The sequence below is a fragment of the Erithacus rubecula genome (genome assembly GCF_903797595.1).
Source record: "Erithacus rubecula genome assembly, chromosome: 1".
NCBI classification, from domain to species: domain Eukaryota; kingdom Metazoa; phylum Chordata; class Aves; order Passeriformes; family Muscicapidae; genus Erithacus; species Erithacus rubecula.
The window spans coordinates 80,602,922-80,628,129 of record NC_136658.1 but is presented as its reverse complement, the minus strand read 5'-3'; the positions used below and the strand labels follow the sequence as shown (position 1 = coordinate 80,628,129).

The window sequence follows — 25,208 nt, the reverse complement described above, 5'->3', positions numbered from 1 at the left end:
AAAATCTAAGATTTGCCATAGAAACTATAAATCCTCATCAGTGCAGCTGGAACAGCATCGTTTACCTCATATGCTTCATATTTCACCCTTTATGACATACATACATTCATCTACATATGCATGTCTGCCAAGGTAACTCTTTCCAAGCTTAGAAAAATGTCCTCGCTGAAAAAAATATATACTAGTTTCAATATTGGGGTTATTTTCCATATTGACTCCCTATCTTAAAACCAAATGGTCTCTGATATTCTCTTCATACAGACAAAGATACGTCTGTCAAAAGGATCCACTCACTTTTGGCTGGTTTTACATTCTAGGTTTAACATTTTCTTCTGCATGTCTTCCATATCCCAGAGGACAATCTTTGGCAATCTCAGAGAATATCCTTTAGTTGCAGGAAGTCTGGAAACAAGCCTGGGTCTCACACCAAAGACTTTTCAGCACTGGTGAGCTTTAAGAACATCACACTCTAAAAGCATGAAGATAACTCAGAGGTTGAATGTCATGAAAGAGCTAAGGAAAACAGCAACTGGATTTTTATAGGATGTTACAGATTCTGGCTGTTAGAGAAAACAGCAAGAGGACAGTTTGGGCACTTGGGTATAAGTTGAGTGAAAAGAGTCCTCATGCTTATATCCAATGTTTTTCACACTACAACAAAACTTTCAGGAAACATCTGAACGAGCTCTACAGTAAGGACAATAAAAGAATAATTCCATGGACAGCAGCCACCGTTGAATGAATATCCATCATAGAAACAATGCAAAGTACATTTAGAAATCAACTTAGATATTAGTGAAAGACATACAAAAATCCTACTTCTAGATATGTACAATTTAAAGGTATCATGTTGCTAAAGACTGCCCTGAGGTGTTTAAATAAAATCTGTGAGGTATTTTCTAAATTGCCCTATTTGATTTGCCTGCCTTTCAAAGTCAAGAGCAGCAACATCTTTTACCTTTTGAAAGATTGCTCTCATTCCCTACAATACCACACTTTTATTTGGATTCAGTTTTATGTTGGGAAAAAATATATATTAATCTGAACTGTCTAGCCCATAACACATAGAACTGAGCCCCAGGATTTCTTGTCATTAAAAGGCTCTTTTAGAACCAAAAGGATCTTCCAATATTCATGTCCTGGTTAAAATCAAATTCAGGTATATATATTGTCTCTACCAAAAAAATTTCCCACAGTTTCAATTACACATTTTATACAACAATAAAGTTCAAAATCAAAGCTGAATACTGCTCCTCCTAAATAACAGCTGTGATTTTACACCGTGCATTAAATTTTTGGTACTTTTTTAATCTTTCAAATTGAAAAGTGTTATACAAATTTGATCTATTGTAACTATAAAAGAACAGTAAAGTAGCTACAGTTTTTCATAATGCTGATTATCATATATTTATTGCATTTTATGTTTTTCTGAAAGATATAACTTTTCCTCATATTGCAGAGAAGGAGGGTTGGTTTATGAATATAAACAATATTTTTAGGTTTATACCTTCAGTGTGTCTGAGGCTTTAAACCCAGTTTAGGATTTTATTGAGCAGAATTGGCAGGAATAATAAATCAGTGATACTCCACTGTGCAAGGCCCCATCTGCACCAGGGACCAAAGAAGGGCTGCTGAGAGGCTGAACAGCTACAGCACTGGACTATTGAGAGAAATCCCACTGTTCAGCTACACTGTGGGATGGCTGTAATAGCTGCAATTAGCACAATGTCCTGTGGATAACGAATTTTATTCACATCTGGGTTTTGACCCTGTAAGGTTAGAAGGAAAGTGCCAGCGATTCTCTCTTCCTGCCTCCTGTCTTGACATAGAGCCTGAGTTGTGTGACCAGCTGAATGCATCCTAGAACTGACTATATCTGCAGAATTTTAACAGTAATGACTTTCAGGTGTTGTCCTTCAGGAAAATATATAGAAAAGGAAAAGAGAGCAAAAGTATACATTGTAAAAAAAAAAATCCCCTCTGGACCACACTAATAGTCACTGCAGCAGAGTTTTGCACTTGTCTATGCTAGCAACAGAGTTCTCAGAAGATAGAAAATTTCAAAAATTAATTTTATATTTTTCTTCTAGGTTTTTTTTTTTTTTAAATCATACCTTATAAAAAAAAAAAAAAAAAAAAAAAAAAAGAAAGAGGTAAAAAGGCAAATAGGCAAATAAATGTGTTTTTTAAATGTCAAATGAAGGAAAACCCCTGAAATAATACCTTAGCTATAACCTCTCAGTTCAGTAAATAGTCTCATTCTACATAATTGAACAATCTTAACAGGTGAATTTCTGACTGTACACTTACTCATTTTAAGTTGAATCCCTATTTTATGCTCTTTTAAAAGTCATGAGCCAAAATAAAAAGTGCAATTACAGTTCCTCTTATTCTGAAATTGTCTTAGCTAGCAACCTTCATTCGCTCTCCAAAATTTCAGCATTCCCTAGACACTATTGGAAGGTCTACATAAAAGTCAGTTTCCAGAGTGTAATAATTCCATCAAATAGTAGAATACAAAACATTAATGAATGAAGCTTTAGTCAGTGCCCCCTCATGCAAAAGTTATACAGACACAGATTCATCAGAACGCCCCAGAAGTTTCTTCCTTGTTTACTTTTTTTTACTACCTTTTATATTTCCTGTTTTCTTTCCCTTCATTGCTAACATGTAATTGAAATACTGGCAGATCATTCATAAAAAAGCTCCATGACCAACACAATTTTTCCAGGTACTTAGTCAGCCTGACCACTAACACCCAGAAAGATGTGAACTAATAGGGTTGGTCAACATCCAGAAGATTTGACTAACCAAAATCCCCAAAAGCCTGAATTCATTTCACCTGTCTTTGGGAACTCCTCTCAGTCACATGAGGGGCTCCAACGAGCTCTGCAGAGATAATCTGGCAATTCCAGTGCATGAATAAACACCTTGGTCATATTGCTGTCTCCATCACCAAATATGGAGGCTGGGGCAGCCAGACTCCTAACTTACTACTTTCTAACTTTCCAGATCTAACTTCCCAGAATCAGGTTCCCTGGAAAATTGTCATGTTTATTTCTTAACTGTGTAAGATTGACCTGACCTGGATAAGAAAATTTCTGCCAAAAAGAACAGGCCAACTATGAATATCCAAAGAATTCAAAATTATGACACTCTCACCAGGAACTCGTCATGGTCATCACTGAACTTGGCTTTCTTGATTAAGAGATGGGATTTTTCATCCCTTCTCACCTTCAAAGACACATTTCACAGAACAAGGAGCATCTATGCAATATTCCTTTACTCCTTTTGTCTGAGCACCAGGCCATGAAAGACAGAAATTTAGCAGCAGCAGCTCTCTTTTGGGAGACAATGACAGCAACGTGGCAGTTATACCATCGAAGGTCTTTTCATCTTATTTGAGACTGACTCCATCCTTCTTTCATTTCCAGGACAACAGCTAAAGCAATGAAGGAAAATTACTGCCTTTTCTCATCCTATCATCTTCCAAATATGTAGCTGCCTGTGCACTTTGTGGCAATAGGAAAAAAGTAATTGCAACCACAGGAAATTTTTAAGGAGAAAATGGATGCCATTTTCCTAGACAGGCACAAATGCTGATGCTCCCTTTACAGACACATTAGTAGTGTTTACCCTGTGCTATAGAAATGTTATCAAATTACCAGAAATTAAATTCTACGTTATGTAGTAAACAGCTAACCCTATAATATGCAGTTGTAATCTATTACTTCATAAGAATCTTCTACAAAATATCTTGTTTGTCAAGTTCTCTTGGTTGCATAAGCAGTGAAAAGACCCAATCTTTTGCCCTAAGCACTAGGCAGTAATGATATCATTGTCATCTACTCCTTCTGCAACTGCATTAGCCTACCTTGAGGATCCCTTCACACACTTCAGGGATGATGGGAATTGTCTTTTGGACATTATCTTTAAGGAACATCAGCACTTTGCTTTTTAAGAAAGAAAAGCCCTATTTTCCCCACTTTTTAAGGCTGCATCTTTTAAAGCTAAAGCTTTCGCACACTTCTTATTCTCCAACAATAAGCTCCTGTCCACTAGCTTTTCATCAACAGAAAATCAGAAACATACTAAATTTCAGCCTAATACTCCTTAGAAGATATTTGCCAGTATAACTTGGCATTTGCCAGTATAACTCGGCATATGCTCAGCTTTATCCTAATAGAGAACAGTCAGGAAAGTTTAAGCTTTTGCTAATAATGATCTAACCTTTTATGCAAATATTTGTGTGAAGCATATCTGAATCCCTAGACACCTCTTATGGATCTCTAACCTCTTTAATTCAAATCATTCTCATGGTTCTGTTTACATTTTTATTTTTGTCTCATACTGCATACACACAGAAGTCTCTCAAAATCCATGTATCCCTTCAACAAATTAAATTACAAGAATTTGGGTTGAGATGATAACTGATAGTTTAGGAAAATCAGCTGAGACTGGTAAAGGCTCCAATGCTGGTAAAATGCATCCCACTCAGAATATGTCAGGGTAATCTGCCTAACTTTATATTCCTTGTGCTATTTTTTTAATCTGAAAATTTAATGAAATTAGAGTATGTTCAGTGATCAACAAATTCATAGAATCATAGTGTCATTTAGGTTGAAAAAGACCTCTAAGAACTCTGAGTCCTATAAAAAAGTGAAGTACAATATTTTTATGGCAAACATCTATATGAAGATACACTGATTATACCAATCACTGGCTTTAAAGAGGAAGAGATTAAAGTCACAACATAATGATAAGTAATGATGACTACAAAGAGATATTCCTCAAATGACTAGCTGGTGTGAAATTGTTCTGCCTTTGCAAGATGCTCTTAAAATTCAATCTGTAAATTACATCACTATAATCACTGTTAGGTATTAAGGTCACTTGCACTAGCAATCACTTAGCTGAATAAATAAACCTGTGTATTGCACACAAAAGTGGTTTTAGTTCCTGTGTAGTCACCAGAACTGTTTGGAGGGGTGTGGAGAGGAAGAAGGGGTGGTTCTATGGTGGGCAAAATGTTATTAATTGTAACTTTATATAACATAACTACCTAAATATTTAGGGATTGAAACACAGCCAATACAACATAATTAGCACTAAAATTATAAGTAGTAAAAAAAACAAACAAACAAAAAAAAAAAAAAAACAAAACAAACTTTATTTCTGATTTAAAACTTACACATTTTAATGGCACTTGGTGGACTTGCTATACAGAAATGTTGTATTGTTGGCATCTTCATAAACCAGCTCCAAAATACTAAAAAATATCCTTGAAAGTATTGATTTAAAAACTACTAGATTGCTATTCTCTTTTGTTCTTATAAAAATAAAGACAAAATCCAGGTCCTACAGTACATACATGCTGCCATTTCAGTTAAAAAAAAATAAAAATTAAACAGTCACAAAAACATCTCCTTGTTTTGTGCTAATGTACTGACAATATACAAAATCCTAATTAACACCAAGATGGACCATAGAAGAATAGCTGTTATGTACCTTCATTATGAGGTACATTTACCAAAGAAATGTATCTTCCCAAAGTATTTTCCTTACAATGAGGAGTGATAAATAGGTCAGAAAATGGATACTAAAACAAGTTCTGTAAACCAGCCAGAAAATCTCCCAGTGACTTCACCAGATTTTGAATCAAGCATTCAGATCTTAGTTATTATACATTTTCTGCATCTTTTCATTGAGCAATGACGGCTTTCTATTCTGAAAGCCAAATGTATCTTTGTCTTTTTTCTCACAAAAGATCAGAACCCTATAAACACCATCTGGACGGCTCCTTTGTATGTCTGTAGATTATGCAGATACAGACTTCAAACACAGGCTGCAAAAATCCTATTGTAGCAGCAGCAACTGACTGGGATCTTCATCCAGAAGTGCTTTGAAGTCAAAGGAGCTGAATCAGGCCCTCCATATGCCTTGAACAGTAAAATGGTTGAACCTATTGTGCCAGTTTACACATGCAATAATTGCATAGCTGTTACCTTATGACAGCTCTCTCACATAAACTCTTACCTCCAAGACATGCACCCATAGCCAATGAGAAGATTAATGGTTTCATCGGCAAGTTAACATCTGGATCTTTACTCAGATTGAGAAGCACAGGAATCTGTGGTTGAAGAAGCAAAGAGAGAGAATCAGAGGACATTATCCTACCATCAGCGCAACATAAGTAAAGTTCATTAAAGGAAAAAACTTAAACCACAAAAAAATTCAAAGAGTAACTTGGGGGAGTGAATTGCTTTGTTCTTGATGTTGCTTTTCTTAATTAGTTTCTTTGCATCATATATTTATACTTGTTTTTCCCTGACTGTGCTAGTGCCAGAGTTGAGGAGAAGCTATTGATATTAGACCAAGCCTGGCACAAGTAGTGCTAACAAAACTGAGGCTGTCTTCAGGTTTTGAGTGCCTTCCATGAGACCCTTTGGGTCTACAGGGAACTGACAGTGATTATAAATCAATTGCCCTTACATTTCTTGTAAGCTAAAGGACAGAAATGTATCTCCTCTTCTAGCTGGAGATGACAGTAAAAGAAGCCCAGACCTTCACAGTGAATATGGCTGTAGACCTTGAGTCAGTAACCAAAATATTACAAGTCCTTTTTGTAATCAAAATTATCTGACCTATTAGGGAAAAATTGACAAAACTCCATTTGGCAGCTTCCTGAATTCATAAGCAGGTCAGAGTGATTTTACTTCTTATTTAAATATTATATTTACCAGAGAATGTGGATTTAGTTCCCTGGGAAATATTTGCAGATGATTTAATGCCAACCAGCAACTAAGCACCATGCGGTTCCCATCTCATACTCCCCCACATCTCCCCTTAGAGGGAATGAATCAGGAAAAAACATTAAACCTTATGGGCTGAGATAAAAACAATTTGATGATTGAAAAACTATTCTAACTGTAATTAATGATTATCATTATATTAAATAAGATTAATATTATATTATTATTATTATTTTAATGAAAATGATAGAAAAAGTAATACAATGGAAGATAAAAAAAATTATGTATAATACAATTGCTCACCACCTGCTGACTGCTGCCCAGCCCATCCCCTAGAAGCAATTAGTGACAATTGGACACTTCCCTACAGTTTATACACTGAGTGTTTCATTCTGTGGTATGGAATATCACTTTGACCAGTTTGTGTCAGCTTTCCTGGTTATGGTCCCTCACTCACCCTCCAGTTCCTTGTGTTCCTGCTCCCTCACCCAGCATAGGAAAACAAAGAGTTCTTGACTGGGGATAAACACTACTTAGTAGCAACCAGAGAACATCAGTGCGTTATCAAGACTATTCTTATAGCAAATCCAAAGTACTGCACTGTAGCAGCTATTACTAAGAAAATTAATTCCATGCCAGCCAAAGACAGAACAGGCAGTTTTATGAATTTCATTTAATTGCTTTAGCAAATAAAATAAAATTAAAGAAAAAAAAAAAAAAAAAAAAAAAAAAAGACCTGAAAAGCAAAATAAGATTTGTAGGAAGGCATAATAGACTTCATTAGGCAATTGGTATAGAGCCCAAAAATACAGCAGGCAGGCTTTCTAGCCAGATCTAACACCCATTCTCAGCCAGTACCATTCTTCAAAGCTAAACAAACAGAAAAATGGTTTGAGCTCAACATAATTTTGTGACCATTTGGTTTAAAAAAATGGTGTGATCAGCACCTGTACAGAGAAAGTTATTGGGAAGGGGAAAGGTGACAATATTATTCTCCTGTTTTTAACATGTTCAGAGGTTTGAAAGGGAAACAGAAAGTATAAGAAAATGCGGAACAGTCAGGCATGAAGCAGGAAGAGATTTGAGAAAATAATTGTGATATATCTTAAAATTAATGCTTTCTCAGAGTCTAGGAGTTTCAGTAGTGAATAGAGTTATGACTTTTAATCCTCCAATTTGTCATTTTAATGTATTTCACAGTTCACCCTCAAAGGTGATCTCTTCTGCTTCTTAAAAAATATTTTCACTTTGATGGCTGAGTGATGCTTACCTTTATTGACTGTGTTTGGTATAGAGCAATATGTAGGCTTTATTAGGAATTACAACCCTTCCCCCATTCCTCCCACCAGTGGTGTTACTCATCCCTCTTAAACCCTCTTATTGATTAACCTAAATTAGCTAATTTCTAAACAATTATTCATGAATTTTACATTGCCTGAAGATGTCAATTTCTATTTTAAGGCCTAAAGAAGGCTCAGCATGCCCAGCATCTTGTCTGGTTTTCTCATGAAACCATAAAGAAAGATGTCATTTCTCGTCACAAAGTTTATTTCACTCAAACTGTCACAGCTAGAGCATGATATGCAAAATTAAGTTATATTTATTTTAAAACAATTTAGTGTTTCAATATTTCCTATTGTTGAGGTCAGTTTTAAAGCTGTTGCCAGACAGCTTCTGAGTGCAAAGCAAATAATGCCCCACACCCTACCAGTGCAACAGATATTCAGAGAGAAGACCAGAGAGCGGCACCAGTGCCCCCCCTATCTGTGAGCATCTCCTCCTGGGATGAGCAGCAGACTCACAAAGAGTGAAACACTCTCGGCTATTTCTGCTCCCCAAAGACAGCACTTATTGTGCTGGTTGCACATGGAGGGGGGAGAGGAGGAGCCGCTGGAGGGAAGTAGCACCAGGCTGGGAAAGAGGAGGGCTGTCCCATCTGTGGGGGCTTCCCCTGTGCACTGCAGGGACTGATCAGAGAGCTGATTTAGTAGTTGACAGCCCAATAAACCAATTAAAAAGTTATTTAGCTTTCACAAAGTACATTGGAAAAAGCTTTATCGCAAGCAGCCCCCCAGCCCCAGCCCTGCGGGGCTCACCCCGGCACACTGGCCTGGCCCAGCTCCAGCCCAGTCCCAGCACAGGCTCGGCTCCAGCCCTGGCACAGCCCCAGCACAGCCCTAGCTCAGCCCTGGCCCTGGCCACAACAAGGTGGGGCTCCGGCCTGGCTCCTGGCCCCCAACCCCAGCCCCAGCTTCGCGCGGCTTCCAGCTTGGCTCCATTCCCCTCTCCACATGGCATGGCCAAGTGGGGAATGGGAGAGCCCCCAAAGGCTCTCCCTTCTTCCCCCATTCAAAGAGAGGAGGCCCTCAACTGACCATGCAACGCGCCTGAATCAGAATCTCCTGAGCTCCCCAAAATGAGAGGAATGAAGCGGAATTTCTACTGAAGTCAGTGAAATGGAAGCTAAGTTTCCAGATGGGAAGAGATTGAAGAGTTGCCACTGTTAAGTAGCTGAAAGCTTTTTTTGTGGGCTATAAGGGGACTGTAACTACACTAAAATTCCTTTAAACTATGAAATACACTTGGGGAGGTTAAGTGCTTGAAAAGAAGACCTTTTTGCTTTGAGGAAATGGGGCTCTGTTCTGGGACAGGAAATATGGACAGAGACATTTAATAGAAAAAGATATGAAGAGAATTTTGTTTTTCAGCATCTTGCCTTTAAAAGAAGTATTCCAAGTGTGTAACATAATCCATAGCACAGCTCTGGAAGGACTGTGGAGATGGAAGGAGAGTCATAATCTGCAATATTTCCCAGACAGAAGTAGATTATGAAAGTGAAACACTCCCTTAGCCTAAACCAAAAAAGAAACTTTTCTCTCTAGAGTGAACTGAAATAATTACTTAAGTAGATAACTGTCTGAAGTGTTTTCTGTATGTTGTTGTTAAGAAATGTGAAATGAAGGAAGGGGGAGGAGGGAACAATCTAGGAATATTATTCTGAATTCTTTTTGTGTTATTAATAATTTCTTCTTATATCCTTTTAAGTGTTAAGCCTGCCTTGTCTCTGGTCCTAAATCCTATATCTAAAAGAAATTAAATATATTAAAATTGGCAAACCCAAGTCAAACCCTTGAGACTTGTATAAGTGCTTGCACACCCTCATTGTGCAAAAGAGCACTTAAGCATGTTACCAGATCCTATAGCTCTGTAGTGCAGCAGAATTCAGCAGGTCAAGAGTGGCCCAAAAACACTGGTTGTTATTCAAGGATCACCTCCTTCAAGCTCAGAAGCACCTCCTGACAGAGAATAAATCAGGCAAAAATGCCAGGAGGTCTACATGGATGAAGAAGGAACTCCTGGACAAACTCAGAGCAAAAAAGAACCTTACAGAGGGTGGAAGCAAGGACAGTTATCCTGAGAGTAAAAGAAATTGTACAAGCAGCCAGCGATCAGGTTAGGAAAGCTAAACCCTAACAGAGTTAAATCTGACCAGGGACATCAAGAGCAACAAGAAAAGCTGCTATAGGTACCTCAGTGATGAAAGGAAGACCAGAGAAAATGTGGAGGAAAGAAATAGGAGACCTGGTTATCAGGGACATATGGAAATGGCTGAGGTACTCAATAACTTTTCTGTCTTGGTCTTCACCAGCTAACCTTCCAGCTACATTGCTGAATTCATAGAAGGCAAATGTAGGGACTGGGGAAATGAAGAACCACCTGCTGTAGGAAAAGATTAGGTTGGAGACCATTCTAAGGAAACAGAAGGTACCCAAGTCCATGGGACCTGATGAGATATATCTGCAGGTCCTGAAGGAACCAGCTGAGGAAGTGACTAAGCCACAATGCATCATATTTGGGGAGTCATGGCAGTCTAGTAAAGTTCTCATTGACTGGAAAAGGGGAAACATAACCCTCATTTCTTAAAAGAGAAAAGGAAAGACCTAGGAAACTACAGGCCAACTAGTCTCACCTCAGTATCTGGCAAGGCCATGGTGCAGATCCTCCTGAAAAGCATGCTGAGGCAAATGAAAAACAAGGAAGGGATTGATGACATCCAACATGGCTTCACTAAGTGCAAATGCTGCCTGGCAAATTTGATGGCTTTCACTCAAATTGGAGAGGCATGGGTCTGATGGGCAGACCATTTGATGGATAAGAAATTGGTTGGATGGTCATAATTAGAGAGTTGTGGTCAATGGCTCAGTGCTCAAGAAGGCCCGTTGACAAATGTTATTCCTCAATGGTTGCTATTGGGACTGGTGCCATTCAACACTTATATCTTCTATGTGGAGAAAGCGTTCAAGACCAGGTTACATAGGACTTTGAACAACTTGGTCTAGTGGAAGGTGTCCCTTCCCATGGCAGGAGGGTTGGAACTGGATGATCTTCAAGATCTTCCAACCTAAAGCATTCCATGCTCCTGTGATATTGTCCAGTATGTCTATTTGCACAAAATGTCTATGAAACAGCAATTCACGCCATTATTTTAGGGACTCACTGCTGCACTACACCCTGGGGCTTCACTACACACACTTTGCTAAGAACTGCCTGTGGCAAAGATGTCTTCTGTGAAAACTGCAGATAATATGCATTAATAGCAAACAAACTATTTGTAGCTTCCCAAACTGGTTGATGATTGCTCTGTCATAGCAGATAGATACAGCCTAGTCCTGGACTTTTACTGCGCAGTGAAATTCAAGACATCATAGATAACACTGGAAGGGCAGAGGGCAAGGAAATTCCAAAGATAATGCAGGCATTAAGAACATGAGATACATGTGAAACATTCAGCACTGCAAGAAAAAAGCATCTGGTAGCTTTAGAGACAATAAAAAAGTGGACCAAAAATTATTTACTTTCTAACTAAGACCTGTCAGAGACTAAGTAACCTTGGCAGCCAGATGATTCATGGAAATTATTTGTTGCTCTATTGAGGAAATAATATTTAAACTCAGCTGAAAGAGGGATTTACTGTGGCTGTCTTTTTACTTCCAGTAGTAAAAGAAAAATATAAACAGATGTCTTCAGCAAATATAGCTGATAAAACATCAGTTAAACTAAAGAGCATACTGGTAATAACATCATGTCACTTAAAATTCTAAGGGCAGAAATGCATGGTTACTAAAACTTGACAATGCTAGGAAAGTATAGGCCTTAAAAATTAGGTAGTCTGCCTGTCAAAGAATGTCACTGTGAGTTTAGCCGGTTGATAAAGGAAGATAAATATCAGAGGTTTAGTAGAATGACACATAGCATCAATACATTTATTCTGCAGACAAAGAAAGCTGGATATGCAACAAGAAAGAAAGCCCATGTCAAAATTAAAATGAGAGAAATATAATAGCCAAGATCCTGGTTAGTGCATTTTTTTATGATGGAACATTATCTGGGTGTTTTTAAAGCAATACCCAAGTATGAGTGTATCTACTGGATTTGCTGCTGGCAACACAGCCTTTTACATACAGTCAAAGTTCACAGAGTTTCTCACTAAGTATTTCTCAAACTCACAATTTGGGATCCTGAAATTGTAAGGGACTAGTTGTATCAGCTGAATGTTCAGGAGTCCATGGGACCAAATGGGAATCATCCCAGAGTACTGAAGAAACCTGAAGAAGTTATGGCAAAACCCTTCTTGATCATCTACCAAAGGTCTTGGGAACCTGGGAGGGTCCCTGCTGGCTGTCAGGCTGTCAGTGTTATTCCAGTTTAGAGAAAGAGTATGAAGAAAGCCCCAGAGAAACACAGACCTGTTAGTCTAACCTCAGATTGTGGAAAAAATACAGAGAAGATTATACTGGGTACCACTGAAAGGCATTAAAAGAGCAATACAATCATCAGGCACAGCCAACAAGGTTCACAGTGGGAAAGTGCTGTTTAACTAATTTGATATCCTTCTATGATAAAGTCACCCTCCTCATGGATGAAGGGAAGGTAGTGAATGTAGTTTTTCTGGATCCTAGGAAGGCTTTTGATACTGTTCCTAGAGAGATGTTCAGTGCCCCAAGCCTGTTGATGTTTATGAATAATTTGGATAATGCCCTTAATAACAGGCTTTAATTTTTGGTCAGTCCTGATTTGCTCAGGCAGTTGTATTGAATGATTGTTCTAGGTCTCTTCCAAGTGAAATAGCCTATTCTATAGTTCTACAATATTTTTTACAGTATATCTTTTACTTGGTGACAAGAAGGATAGATTTTCCTACTACTTGCAGAGAGCTATCACAGTTGCCAGGCGTGTTTATGCAAAGAAATGCCATAAACACTCTCTCATGCAGACACATATTTAATTAGGGAGCTGGATATTCACTTTTCAATTTAGAGTGAAGGGTAAAGTCCTGGCATTATAGTTTATTGGGCTATTTTCAATGCTCCCTCCTTGTTTTGGGGCAGCTCATTGTCTTTGCATACAAAATTATGAATTTTGAAATAATTTAAACTAAGTAATTAGAAGATATTTTGATAACTGTTTTGCCTTCACACTGTTCCAATGTTCTATTTTAATTTTAAAAAACCCAGAATTTTGGCAAGATGGAAACAGTAAAAGTACTCAACCTATGATGAGCCAAATGCACTCAGAAACTCATTCCATTGTTTCTTGTGGGCAGTTATCTTTGCTGCAGCATCCTCTGTAGCAAAAAATACATGCTGTGTTCTGCCCTCTTCATAGAGTTTTCAGTTCAGCAACTTCCATACATGAATTCCATATGGTACTGACAAGGGCAAGACACTTCAAATAATACACTATGTGATTTTTGTAATTTCAGGATATTTTAGTAAGAGAGAAATATTCTCCATATTGCTGAAGGCTCCTGAAAATCATTGATTCACTCTACTTAAAAACACAAATATTTTGCACTTTAAAGTATACCCATCTTAAAATAACAGAAAATATTTATGTTTTATTCTTTATACCACAGATAATGTGTTTTAGGATAAGGAAGAATCCTAATTTGCCTACACAGATACATAGAATCTCTTGAAAATGCCAAGCATTTCTTCTAAGGAACCATTTTATTGGTTTTCATTAATTCAAGTAATAAAATAAATTATTTCCTAGAATTCTGTGTAATGCTGTCTCAGATATATTCTTTAGAACAGTTTCCACTTTTCATATCCTTTTAAGGGGAGTTAACTGACTGCTAAGTCAGCTATAAATTTTAATATTGTCAAATCTGAAACTTTACATAAAGCAATCAAATTTATCCAAACACAGATAAAGTGAAACTTTCAGTCTCAAGATCCATTAATTAGGCATTAATACTTTTCATTTTTTTTCTCTACACAAAGTAAGTCGTTATGAATTTGATTATCTCACTAGTACAAAAACAGAAACAGAAAGGACAGTTTGGACAACCACAAATCAGCTTGATTTCTTAAAGGAAACACAACATCACAGTTATAGAGCTATTTGCAGGTTTTCCTGTTTTGATTCCCTTCAGCTAAACACCTAAGTCAAGACTTAGGCTCTAATGGAATTCTGTATTTCTTCAAATTCTAAGGTAGTTCCTGGGTCAAAACACTACACATAACAGAAAATTGAAAGAGTTCACATCTACAGTACCTTCAGCTCAGGGGCAGTGACCTCACACAGAAGTTTGTTCCCCCTCAATACAGTTCTGAGTTACTGTGCTGATTGTGCAGCCCATCTCCTCTCCCTGTTCTGAGTCTGGACAACATAAACTGCATATTGTTCTAGAGGATGAGTAGAAGACCTTATCCAACAGCATATAGGCAGTACTGGGGACATGTCATGTGTGAACTGATGCCTGTAGTCAAGTTTCCCACCCCTGAAGGAAGAAAACAGTATAACTCTCCAGATGTCCTTGCCATCACAGTAGTTTCTTCCACAGACAGCTGAGGGCTCTCAATCAGAAGAACTGAGACTGGCAAGACAGCCTCATTCCTGAAACATGGGACAAAAGTCATGGCACACTTGTCTTTCTAAAGCAGAAATGACACTATTAGCATCCCTGACTCTGAGCTACCACCTTGTGTATGTATGTACCCCTGTACACCATCAGTATATGATATTTAAGGAATTCATGTACAAGTCAAAGAAGCCATTATTCCATGAGACTGGTTTCTGGTTTCCTTTAACTCCTTCCTTAATGGCAATGCCAATGTAGGAAGAGGTCTTTGATGTCATCCTCCAAACACTTTTATATTTATGAAACTGCCCAGATTTTTTGTATCTGAAGGAACTTGATGGATTTTACATCCCTACCTGGTCGATCAAAACCATGACTAATGAAAGACGCAAGGGAGATCGACCCTCTGTCATGACATTGGCTCACCACTGGAGGAGATTTATGGAGACCTGGAGGGATTCACTACATCTGTCTTTCATTATTACGAGTGCAGGCTCGTTGTGAAGCTGGAACCTTTTCCCAGGAAAGGACAGGATCATTCATGGCAACATCACAGCAGGTGCCCCATCCTCTTATATCACTAGGTAACGTCAAACCAAACTCATATATAGAAGTCCCTGATTTATGAAGAGTCATTCTACAAAAGAGTTGGGTTCAATATATTTAATACTTCTCATCAGAAGTTCATAACTTTGGCACATATACTGAAAAATAGCCCTCCAAAACTAAATACTGCTTGTTTTAAGAGTAGGAACAAAGTACCAAAGAATCAAAAAGAATTTTAAATGGAAGTTTAAGGATCTTGGAACTTAGTCACTTAGGAATATTTTGTAAGTGTTTTCTAATGCAGAATGAAAAAGACTCAGCCTATTCCCTGAAGTAGATGAATCTCAACTCTGGTTTGCCAAATAGCACATTAACATCTTAACACCTCAGCTAATGACTGCTTTTACATAGGTGAGAATATGCATGTATTTTTCTTCCTGTCTCTTCTCTTTGCCTATTAAAAAAAAAAAAAAAAAAAAAAAAAAAAAAGTAGCAGTCTTTTAGGTTCATCCTAGAACAGAATGAGAAAAATATAAATTTGAAATAGCTTCAAATGTTGACAAGGATCCCTTCCTGTCAATTTGTATTTGCCATCCTTAAAGATACAAAATAAATAGTCTTCAGGCATCCCAAAGGATTCTTGTACTTCAGTCCCATTTCCTGAAATATACTCATTTCATGGTGCTGTTTGGTACTGCTCCAGGCCAATTTTTATAGACTAGCTGGGTGCGAGGCAAAAATCTTCCAAGTGAAGATTTCTGCATTATTGCTTAATAGTCCTCAAGCATTTGCTGGGAGGTGACTCATCCCAAACGAATCTTTCCTTTCATGCCTATTACTTGCAGTCTATTGTGGTTAAATCAATATAATTTCACAGGAAACACCACGGTAATCAAAGCAAAATACCACATTAATATATATTTACAGAGTAGTTACAAATCTGCCCAATTTGTCATATGCCCTACAAGTAGTGTCTCAAACCTTGGCAGAGGTTTAGAGTGGATATCACCATCCAATAACGAATGAAAAAATTTGAAGAAAATATATACTTAGCTGAGAAAGAGCTGTAACAATAAACCTTAGTATGGTATAATGAATGAATTATCACACTTTAAACAGAGAACTTGATTAAATAAACCTATCTGAGCATGCCCTAATTTGTTATAATTTGATACTTTTCTGATATTAAAGCTCAGCTGCTGACAAGCATTTGTTATGCTTAACAAAATTTGGTGGTTTTCAAACTAATTACAAGAGTAAGGTAGCAATAAAAGGTTTGGGTGTTAAAAAAAGTATTAGCATAACTACTCAGTACATGGAAGAAAAAAATTGATAGCAGTGGATGGGTAGTGACAGTTTCCATCAAAAAGACAATTCTATTTTTCAGGTATGTATGTGGGTATAAGAGAAGAAAACACAAAATGCAGCCAAAACAGTGCCTCTGGTCCCACAGCTACTTGCAGCTGCTGGGGTCAATGGCCAGCTAGATACCTCACAGTATGAGTTAGTTTCTAAGACTGATTCAATCTCAGAGGATAAAGTAAGTTACAGCACAGCAGAGGTCAAAAAACCCCAAAAAACCAAACAGCAAACGATCAGCAAGCTCAGCTCCCTTTTCAGTGCCTGGAGGAGGATGTGCAGTGCTGCACAGACCTTACCATGGTAGCTGTGAAGGGAATGTTGTCAATCACAGAGGAGGCCAAAGCAGACACCCAGAGCACTAAAATGATGGCCACTGCCAAGCGCTGATCCTCAGGAACCACCTGGAATTGAGAGAGAGAAATTGTAACTTTGAGATCAGTGCTGCGCTCTGTGTCCCCCACGGCATAATTGCATGTTCTTTACGGTTTTAATTTATCGACAGTTATTACTCCTTTAGGCTCTGAGATAGGAAAGGCATCTTAGATAAAATAGCCTAACATTTAGTAACACAATTACAGTTCTTCTTCCAAGAAAACATGAACATATAGAAGCACAAAGATTGATATTTCTAATACTCAGATTTCGCAAAAAATACACTGTGCAACTGTGAATTTTGGCTTTTAGCTGTTTATACTTTTTCACCTTTGCATTTTCTGTTCTAAAAACTCCAAAAAAGTTTCTCTATTGCATTTATGGCTGTGTTTATTATGGCTGTGGATAGATATATACATATTAAATATCACCCATGATATGACATGCTTTCTTGATATTGCTAATGCAGGAATGCAATTATTAATATCAAGTTCAAAATAAAATAATTCTTTATTGTTCTACTGGAATAAAACTATTTTTCTTACCTTTTAAACATTTTAAACATACCTTTATTAACAAAGCTGTCTGCTCTCCTATATAGTCTATTAAGTGCAGATGAGCCAAAGCCTGGGGGAAAAAAAAAATACATTGAAATCAACTAATGAACTACATGATATACTTACATTTTTTCCACTGGATGTAAGAGTATTGATATTGAACTCATTCAACTTCTACAGAAGTAATTTTAGGCAAGAAAAGATGCAGCAGAAATTGGTGGCTGTATTTGCAGAAGTGAGTAAAGGTTGTATTGAAATGACCTTTACTATTACTCAGGAGTGTGGGACACAGAATCAGAGAATGGCTGAAATTTAAAGATGATTTTATTCAGTGGATACATGCCTTCTGAAAACCTGAACACAACTGATTTTAAACCAACTTCCCCAAACCCAAAATATAGATAGAAGCATATCACATGTTTCAGAGACTGGATGAAATCAGGCATCTCATGCTCAGTCTCAGATGAAGAAACAGAAAAACAAATTATGTTTCTACTTTAAAGCTTTCTCAGACCCATTAAAAAAAACCCCAAAACCTATGACAAGAACTACAGAAACCAGTATCCATCTGCTAAAACCATGACAGAGATGTTGGATGAATGGAAATTGGCAGCAGCATCTGAAAGGCAGGAAATCCAATGTGCAATTTAGGCACGTGAACCAAGGAGGGGATCCCCATAAGCACTGGACCCCAAGATAGCCTGTGTCAGAGTGTTCTAGCCTCCCTGTGAGAAACACTCCCAGTTGTCCAGACATTTAGACAGCATCCTGTGGTGCTAACACAGATGAAAAGACATGAGAAGACTTCAGCCTAGTGGTGCTAACTTGGATCTCTCCTTGGGCACACAGAATACAGACTGAGTCTTCACACCCAAGGACAGTGGCCTATTCCCTTGATCCACGAGGTAAAAGGGTGATTTTAACTCATGAGTGCTAACCTCTATTTCACTTTGGGTTTGTTTTCTTTTCTTGTAGGCATGAAGAATGAAGTATTATTTTCAAGTTTAATAAGGTATATCTATTTTATGACTTCTCAGTTTCTCAGGGGAAAAAGTAATATATTTTTTTTGTTTAGCCTAGATCATGCTGGTTGGCTTCTTTTCATTTTCTTCTGTCAAGTAAAAGAATCAGCCAGCTGCAATACCTCACTTGCTGACATCAGTGCCTCACAGAGCTGCAGGAGTCTGTATTCACACAGCACAGCTCCATATAACCCCCCTCACCTGGCAGTCAAACAGAGCCTTTCAGAGATTGCAGTGGGAAAAAAAAGGATTCAACTTGCATGCTGTCACATTCCATGACAGATGCAGACAAAGACCCTGATGGGTATTGAGTGGTGTGGTGTGGGACACTGCCTTGTCAGTGACTAAGGTGCTTTCATTCAGACTGCCAGTTCCTGTACCTGCAGCTCAGTTGGACATCAGCTGAATAATTGTGGTTTGAGTATCACAACATAGAAAATTTGGCCCAGAAATACTAACTTTTTAACAATGCATTGAACAAGGGAAGGTTTATCTACAATTAAAAATGCAGCATAGAGAAAACAAGGAGCAAAACTTTTAAACACATGCACATACCCCTTACACTTAAAAAAAAAATTTTAAAAAAAGAACAATTTTTCATTATTTTGGCTTCCCAAGAGAAAGTTTCCAAAGAAATTAGTTCTTGTTAGTGATTTTAAGTTAGTGTTTTCTTTCTAAGTTTTGTTGCTTTATCAACTCGAAGATTATGACTGTGACTTTAAATGTATGTAAAAGCAATATCCTTAATGAACACCAATAGTTTTTGTGTCATTGTTTTATGTTCACACTTCAAGACAAACTTTTAAACAGATAGTTGTCAGCAATTAAAGCCCAGATTCACATTCAGTTAATATTGCTGCCTTGTTAATTATCCACTAACAGAATGTATTATTTTTCAGTAACACTCAAAATTAATTCTGAAACTCTAAAAAAGAGATGTTCAGGACACACACACATCACTCCTGCAAGAGAATCTGCAGGTAGCCCATCTCATTAGAGACAGTGATAATATAAATCACATAAATAATTTTAGCATGTCTCTAGTGCAGGTCAGCAATTAATATCCTGCCACTGTCCTCCCTCCCCTGTAAACTTCACAGAGGCTCTCCTGGATATTCCTGTGTCTTCTAAAGGAGCAAGCATTATTGCACTAATTGGTGTCCTCAGGCATACTAATTCCTGGGGGCAGTTCACAAGAGAGCTTTTTTGCAAAAAGTAATCATGTGCCATTTTAAAACAAAGTCTAATTTATGCATAAAATTTTCTTTAATCTTCTTGTGGACAGTATGTCACGATCACCCTTGTAAATAAACTCTGCCTGAAGGAATTAAGGTAACATGCCATTTTCTCCTATAAAAGTGAATTAAGAACTGTAATCCTGAGAGGCATAGGGACTATTTTACAGAGACAGAAGAACTAGAAAGATTTTTATAGATTTTTATGCAACAGCCACTTGTGGATAAAGACTAAAAAGACAGTTGTAAAGATTAATTACCCAGGGGATGCAATAGAAAATAAGAGAACTCCAAAGGATTTTCAAGGTTTTAGTTGCAAAAGATGCACCAGACTGGACTGATGGACCCCCCAAAGGCAGAACCTTCAACAGTTCCCCTGTGGTTCAGGAACTCAAATCACATTTTCCCAAATGTCTGGAACTCAAATCACATTTTCCAAAATGACTTGCAGCCTCAATCCCACACAGGTTTTTAAATGTGCCTTATAATAGGAATGAAAACATTTATAGCAGTAGGAAACAGCTTCATACTGGGAACTGTCCAAGCTGAAGGATCACCAAGGGTGAGCAGTATGAACTGACAATTTCTGGATGCCCTATATTATGGAAAGATTTCTTATACTTCAGCTTCTTTGTTATGACCAGTTTCTTTTTGACACTGGTAACTTAAAGGTAAGAAAAATGCCTTGGAAAGGACTGTCACCTACTAATCCAAAATATTCAGATAAAGATTAGCAGTAGTGATATACATAGAACATTTTCTCATCCATTATGAGGAAAAATTTAATGTCTTGTATTTTTTTCTTGATTATCTGGACAAGTTTCTTTCATGACATTAAACTGCTGTTATTCTAGGAGCCAGAAAAAGTATTCTTTCATTAGCAAACTATTCACTGGTGACCTGAGAAAACCAAAAAAAAAAAAATGAAGTCCAGTGAATTATAATAGTTGTATCCAAAGTCTGGGAGCAAATGGCAAATACCATCCTGTGTACTATACTATGATATTGTGAAGTCACACAACACTCAAATCACAGCTGGTCAATCCAAGTTCAAACAATAAATACATCAGGGAACACAGCTAATAAACTGTTTCAACAGCAGTAGACAAAATACACATGGCTTCAGCATTGATTGCCTATAAGAGTTAGAAAATTCAAGGTTATATGGAACCTCATAAAATGGAGAACTACAATTGCCTGCTCTAATGAGCATGCAATAAGTCAATATTTCCTGATGAATTTTAGACTTAGTAGCTCACAGAAAACTTCATAATGATAATCATTTTCCACTAACCTTCTTGGAGGTTACCAGATTTTGACTTCCACTCTGGCATTAATAAGAGTTAGTTGTATTGGTTCTTGTTTCTATTTGCTTCAAATGTTGCCCCTATTACTGCTGGTGACTTCTTTTTTTTTTTTAATAGATTCCAATTTCCAAATTCTTGGGATCTTTGAAAATATTGGGAGGGAAGAGGGGAGGAAGGAGGCTATATGAGCAAATTAGATATCATAGGCTTTTCCCAGGCTTCTCACTCAGGCAATTCACTAGTCAAGGAAGTGTCAGTGGTCACTTGGGTATTGCCAGTCATGTTTCTACAACATTATTACACCATTAAAACCCAACAATTAACAACTGAAAAATAATCAGTGTTCTAGAAGCCCAATTTAAAAATTATTGTGAGTATCTCCACAAAAAAAAAAAAAAAAAAAAAAAAATTAAATATTTGGGGTAAAAATAAATCCTCTCAAGCTATAAAAAAGCATCAAATAGGGAATAAAAAGGGATACAAACACAGATGGACATGGATGTTGTCAAGCAGAGAAGCATACAGAAGCTACACAGGAAGATATTCAAGCATTTCAAGAGCTGAATATTTTTTAAATTAGCATTGCAAACTGAAATTCAGAGTTATTTTCCTTTCAAATCACACTCCCATGAGATATCTTAGGCCATTTGGTAGCAAGCATGTAGCAGACAGCACTAGAAACATTTTTTAACTTTGGTTTAATCTTGTTCTATTATTTTTCCTATCATCTGTATAAATAATTGTAAACAAACACATAAATACAGATAAAATATCTGCACACATAGACCAACAATAAACTCAGAAGCCAATATGAAAATTATAGAAAAATTATTGTGTCAGATACATTCAAGAAAAGCAGACTATGGAAAGAGAATGAGACTTAGTTTCTAATGAAAATTTAAAAGTGAAAGAGGTCCAACTAACTTTCATTCTCTGCTATTCCTCTCCATATTACCATAACTACATTTGATCAACAATATTCCAGTGGGATTGAACCAGCAGGAGGCCTCTCTCCAGGACCATAATTCACATTTTAAATCTTTTGCAATTCTTCAGGCTTTAGAATCAGAGAATATTACCTCCATGAGAACAAACAATGCTGCAAAGAAAAGCAGGGTTGCCCACTCAACTCTGTTCAATATCATCTCAAAATCATGGATGTCTGCTAGCACTAGCAGCCAAAGGGCTCCCAACATGGCAATCCACCCTGCATGAGAGAAAGAGAGAACAATGCTTTATACTTCACAGACTTGTTATGTGCTACCAACAAGTAAGTTACAGTATTGTGATTTTCAAAGATTTTTGCCATATTTTTGCTCTGACTGTAACAGGAAAAATTCAGATGCCACAGGATGAATGGTTTCTGCCTTCAAATTAAAATAAAATTTAAACAAAAAAAAAAAAAAACAAGGCAAGCATGACTAAGTGGGGTTACCCCAACAATCAGTGGGTTTGGATCACAGAGAAAACTTTAGGTATTTAGGAATAGTGAAGGATTCTGCAGCTCCTGAAAGGCTGGCTGCATTGCCTGGACCTTGAAGACTCAGTGGCTGCCTGCTCTAGAAGAAAACCAGGAAACTCTCAGAAAAGAGGAGAGATTTAGAGCAAAAGAGGCTCTCTTCAGATATGATCCTTCTGTGCATACTGAAGTATTTTAATACACATATTTAAGTAACTAATTGAGAGAAAATGCAAATTAAATGCACAATTAGCCAGAAAATGCAAATACCAAATCTCCTGTCTGAGCAAGGCTTGCTTTCCCTCTGCACAGTTAAAACTCTTTCTAGAGCTGTTTGATCCCTCTGGTTCATTTATCTTAAAATTCACAGAGTTCCCAAAGCAGCAAAGGAAAGAGAACTGTCAGTTCTATCTACCATGACTTTTCAATAGCAAAGCTGATTTGCTGTATTACAAAACAAAGCAAATCTGTTCATGAAAATTAAAGGTATTTAGTCTGAGCATAAAGAAAAGGTTCATAGAGAGGCACTGCCTAATTTTCTTCTCACTGTTGTCTTAGCTGTTTTCTGAATTCTGTTAAAAAACAGTGGGCCTAACTTCACTATAAATAAATAAAGATGATGGCAATTCCTGTTAGAATAATGCAAGGGAGAGTAGGTATGTGCTGATTTGAAGTTAGGTAGCAGAATTTTAACTGGTATTATATAAAAACCCAAGTGACAACATAATATTTTTTCTCATAGATTTTGCATATAATTACAACAAACTGAAGAATTAAAGAATTTCTCATTATTTCTGGGGCAATCTGTGAAAATATCTTATTACCTTTACCCTTCTGTCTCCAATAATAATGAATCAACTAGAACATGCTATATGGAGATAACAATTATTCACTAAAGCTAATGAAGTATTACAGAATTGCAGAAGAGGTCGACGAAGTCAGGCATTTTCTAGCACCATGAGTGTATTATTTTGAAAGCACTAGAATACATTAAAGACTGGCTTCCATTTTTATTCTTGCTTCCTGGACCTCAAAAGAGCCAGGGAAATATAAATAATTTTTTAAAATAACTTCTCATTACTCTTGTGAAAACAAAGTCCATTTACAGTTCCAGAGACCACTTCCTTTACTGCCTTTTAGTGCCTTTGCTTCACCACAATTGTTGTCCCAGAAAGAGAACTTGGAGAGAAACTGAATCTAAATTCCATTTCTACCTATTGAAGAAGGTGACAGTTTCTATTTATTTTAGGGGAAAATAAATGAAATTTTATTATAAAATTCATCTTGTAAATTCATAATGCATTCTTCATAAGAAAATATTTCTATGTCTTCTGCCTGGAGCCAGGGAAAAGAAAGTACAGTAGAAATTCCTTAAGCACTTTGCTTTTCTCATACCCAGTAGACAAAATCACCTTTGGAATAATACTTAGCTCATGATGAGTGGAACACAATTGAAATCCTACTCAAAAAAACCCTTATTTTAAAATAATCAAGTAGATCAACTTGATAACATAAAACAATCTAATAGAATAAAATAGAAGTCCAAAATTTAGAGGTAGGCAGGAGAAAGAGCAAGAAATTAAGGAGAAAAATTACTGTGTAATTTGTAGGCCTCTCAAATGCTCATTAAGAAGAATTTGCATTCCTCAGCAAAAGCAACTTTGCCCTACTACCTCACAGTAGCAGGTCAGAAGCATAGAAGCATAACAAGCTTCCTCCAAACAGAGTGAAAATGTGGACACTATGTTCACTTTATATGCACAGAATTTGGAGTAATGCATTTACGAAGACTGAGAAAATTTCACTTTTCTGGAAACTGGAATGGCCAACTTGAGACATTTGAACTGAAAATGAAAGTCAAAATAACATATCATGATCTCACTGACGGCCTGGGCAAAAGAGAAGTGCAAGATAATACATTAAGATAGGAAGAGATAAAACTGTAAAAATCCAGGATGGGAAGCAACTGGATGCCAAATAGTCCTACAGAAAAGACTTGAGAAACACAGGGTATCACAACTAAATCTCATGGCCCACTGAAATGCAGAAGCAGGGCTATAAATAATAAATTCTGTGAAGCAACCTCTGCTCTCCTCATCCCTGGCAAATCCTGAGACTACAGACTATAAAATGCATGCTCATTAGGAAATCTGAGACACAGAAGGAAGCACAATCTACAGTTTGAAGAGCTGACATTTGAGGAAAAATGTAAAGAATCTGGGATACTTAGCTCAAAGATAAGATGATTAAAGAAGTCCTGACCAGTCTTTGGGTAAATACCAGGCTTCCCCAAAGCACAGAGAGCAACTTTTTGTGTTAGCAGTAGTGGGTAGGACAAGAAAGAGTGAAAAGGAGATGTTAATAGCAGCAACAATGATTCAGGCAACACAATATTCAGGGTCACACATTTATAGTGGCTGAGAAAAAATATTTTTTAAAAACCATCTAGACCAGCTTCTGCCAGATGAAAATCTCCAATCTGCAAACAATGGGAGCGACACACTGATTTTTTTTTAATATGCTTTTCTCAAAGCATGATTTTATTTTACGTGCTTTTAAAATTCTTTATTTGTCAGAATGTAGCTTAAGGATGTATGCTATTCCTTCATGTAGTATGGTGCAATTGTAATGCAGTATGTGCTTGATCATCCTCTTATATGAACCAATAAAAATATTGGGGTAAAAAAGTTAAAGACATACATCCAGTAGTGCTTGCTCTACTCACAGAA

General features: G+C 37.1%; 1 protein-coding gene across 1 annotated transcript in view; it reads right to left on the bottom strand.

Moving 5' to 3' along the window:
• OCA2 (OCA2 melanosomal transmembrane protein) overlaps positions 1-25,208 on the bottom strand; it is a 180,534-nt gene that overhangs the window by 41,921 nt on the left and 113,405 nt on the right. The window contains exons 20-23 of the mRNA XM_079311855.1: positions 22,100-22,227; positions 17,467-17,526; positions 16,824-16,928; positions 6,037-6,130 (exon numbers count right to left, since the gene is read on the bottom strand). Of these exons, the coding sequence (XP_079167981.1) occupies positions 6,037-6,130; positions 16,824-16,928; positions 17,467-17,526; positions 22,100-22,227 (387 nt within the window). The remainder of the gene's footprint in view (positions 1-6,036; positions 6,131-16,823; positions 16,929-17,466; positions 17,527-22,099; positions 22,228-25,208) is intronic.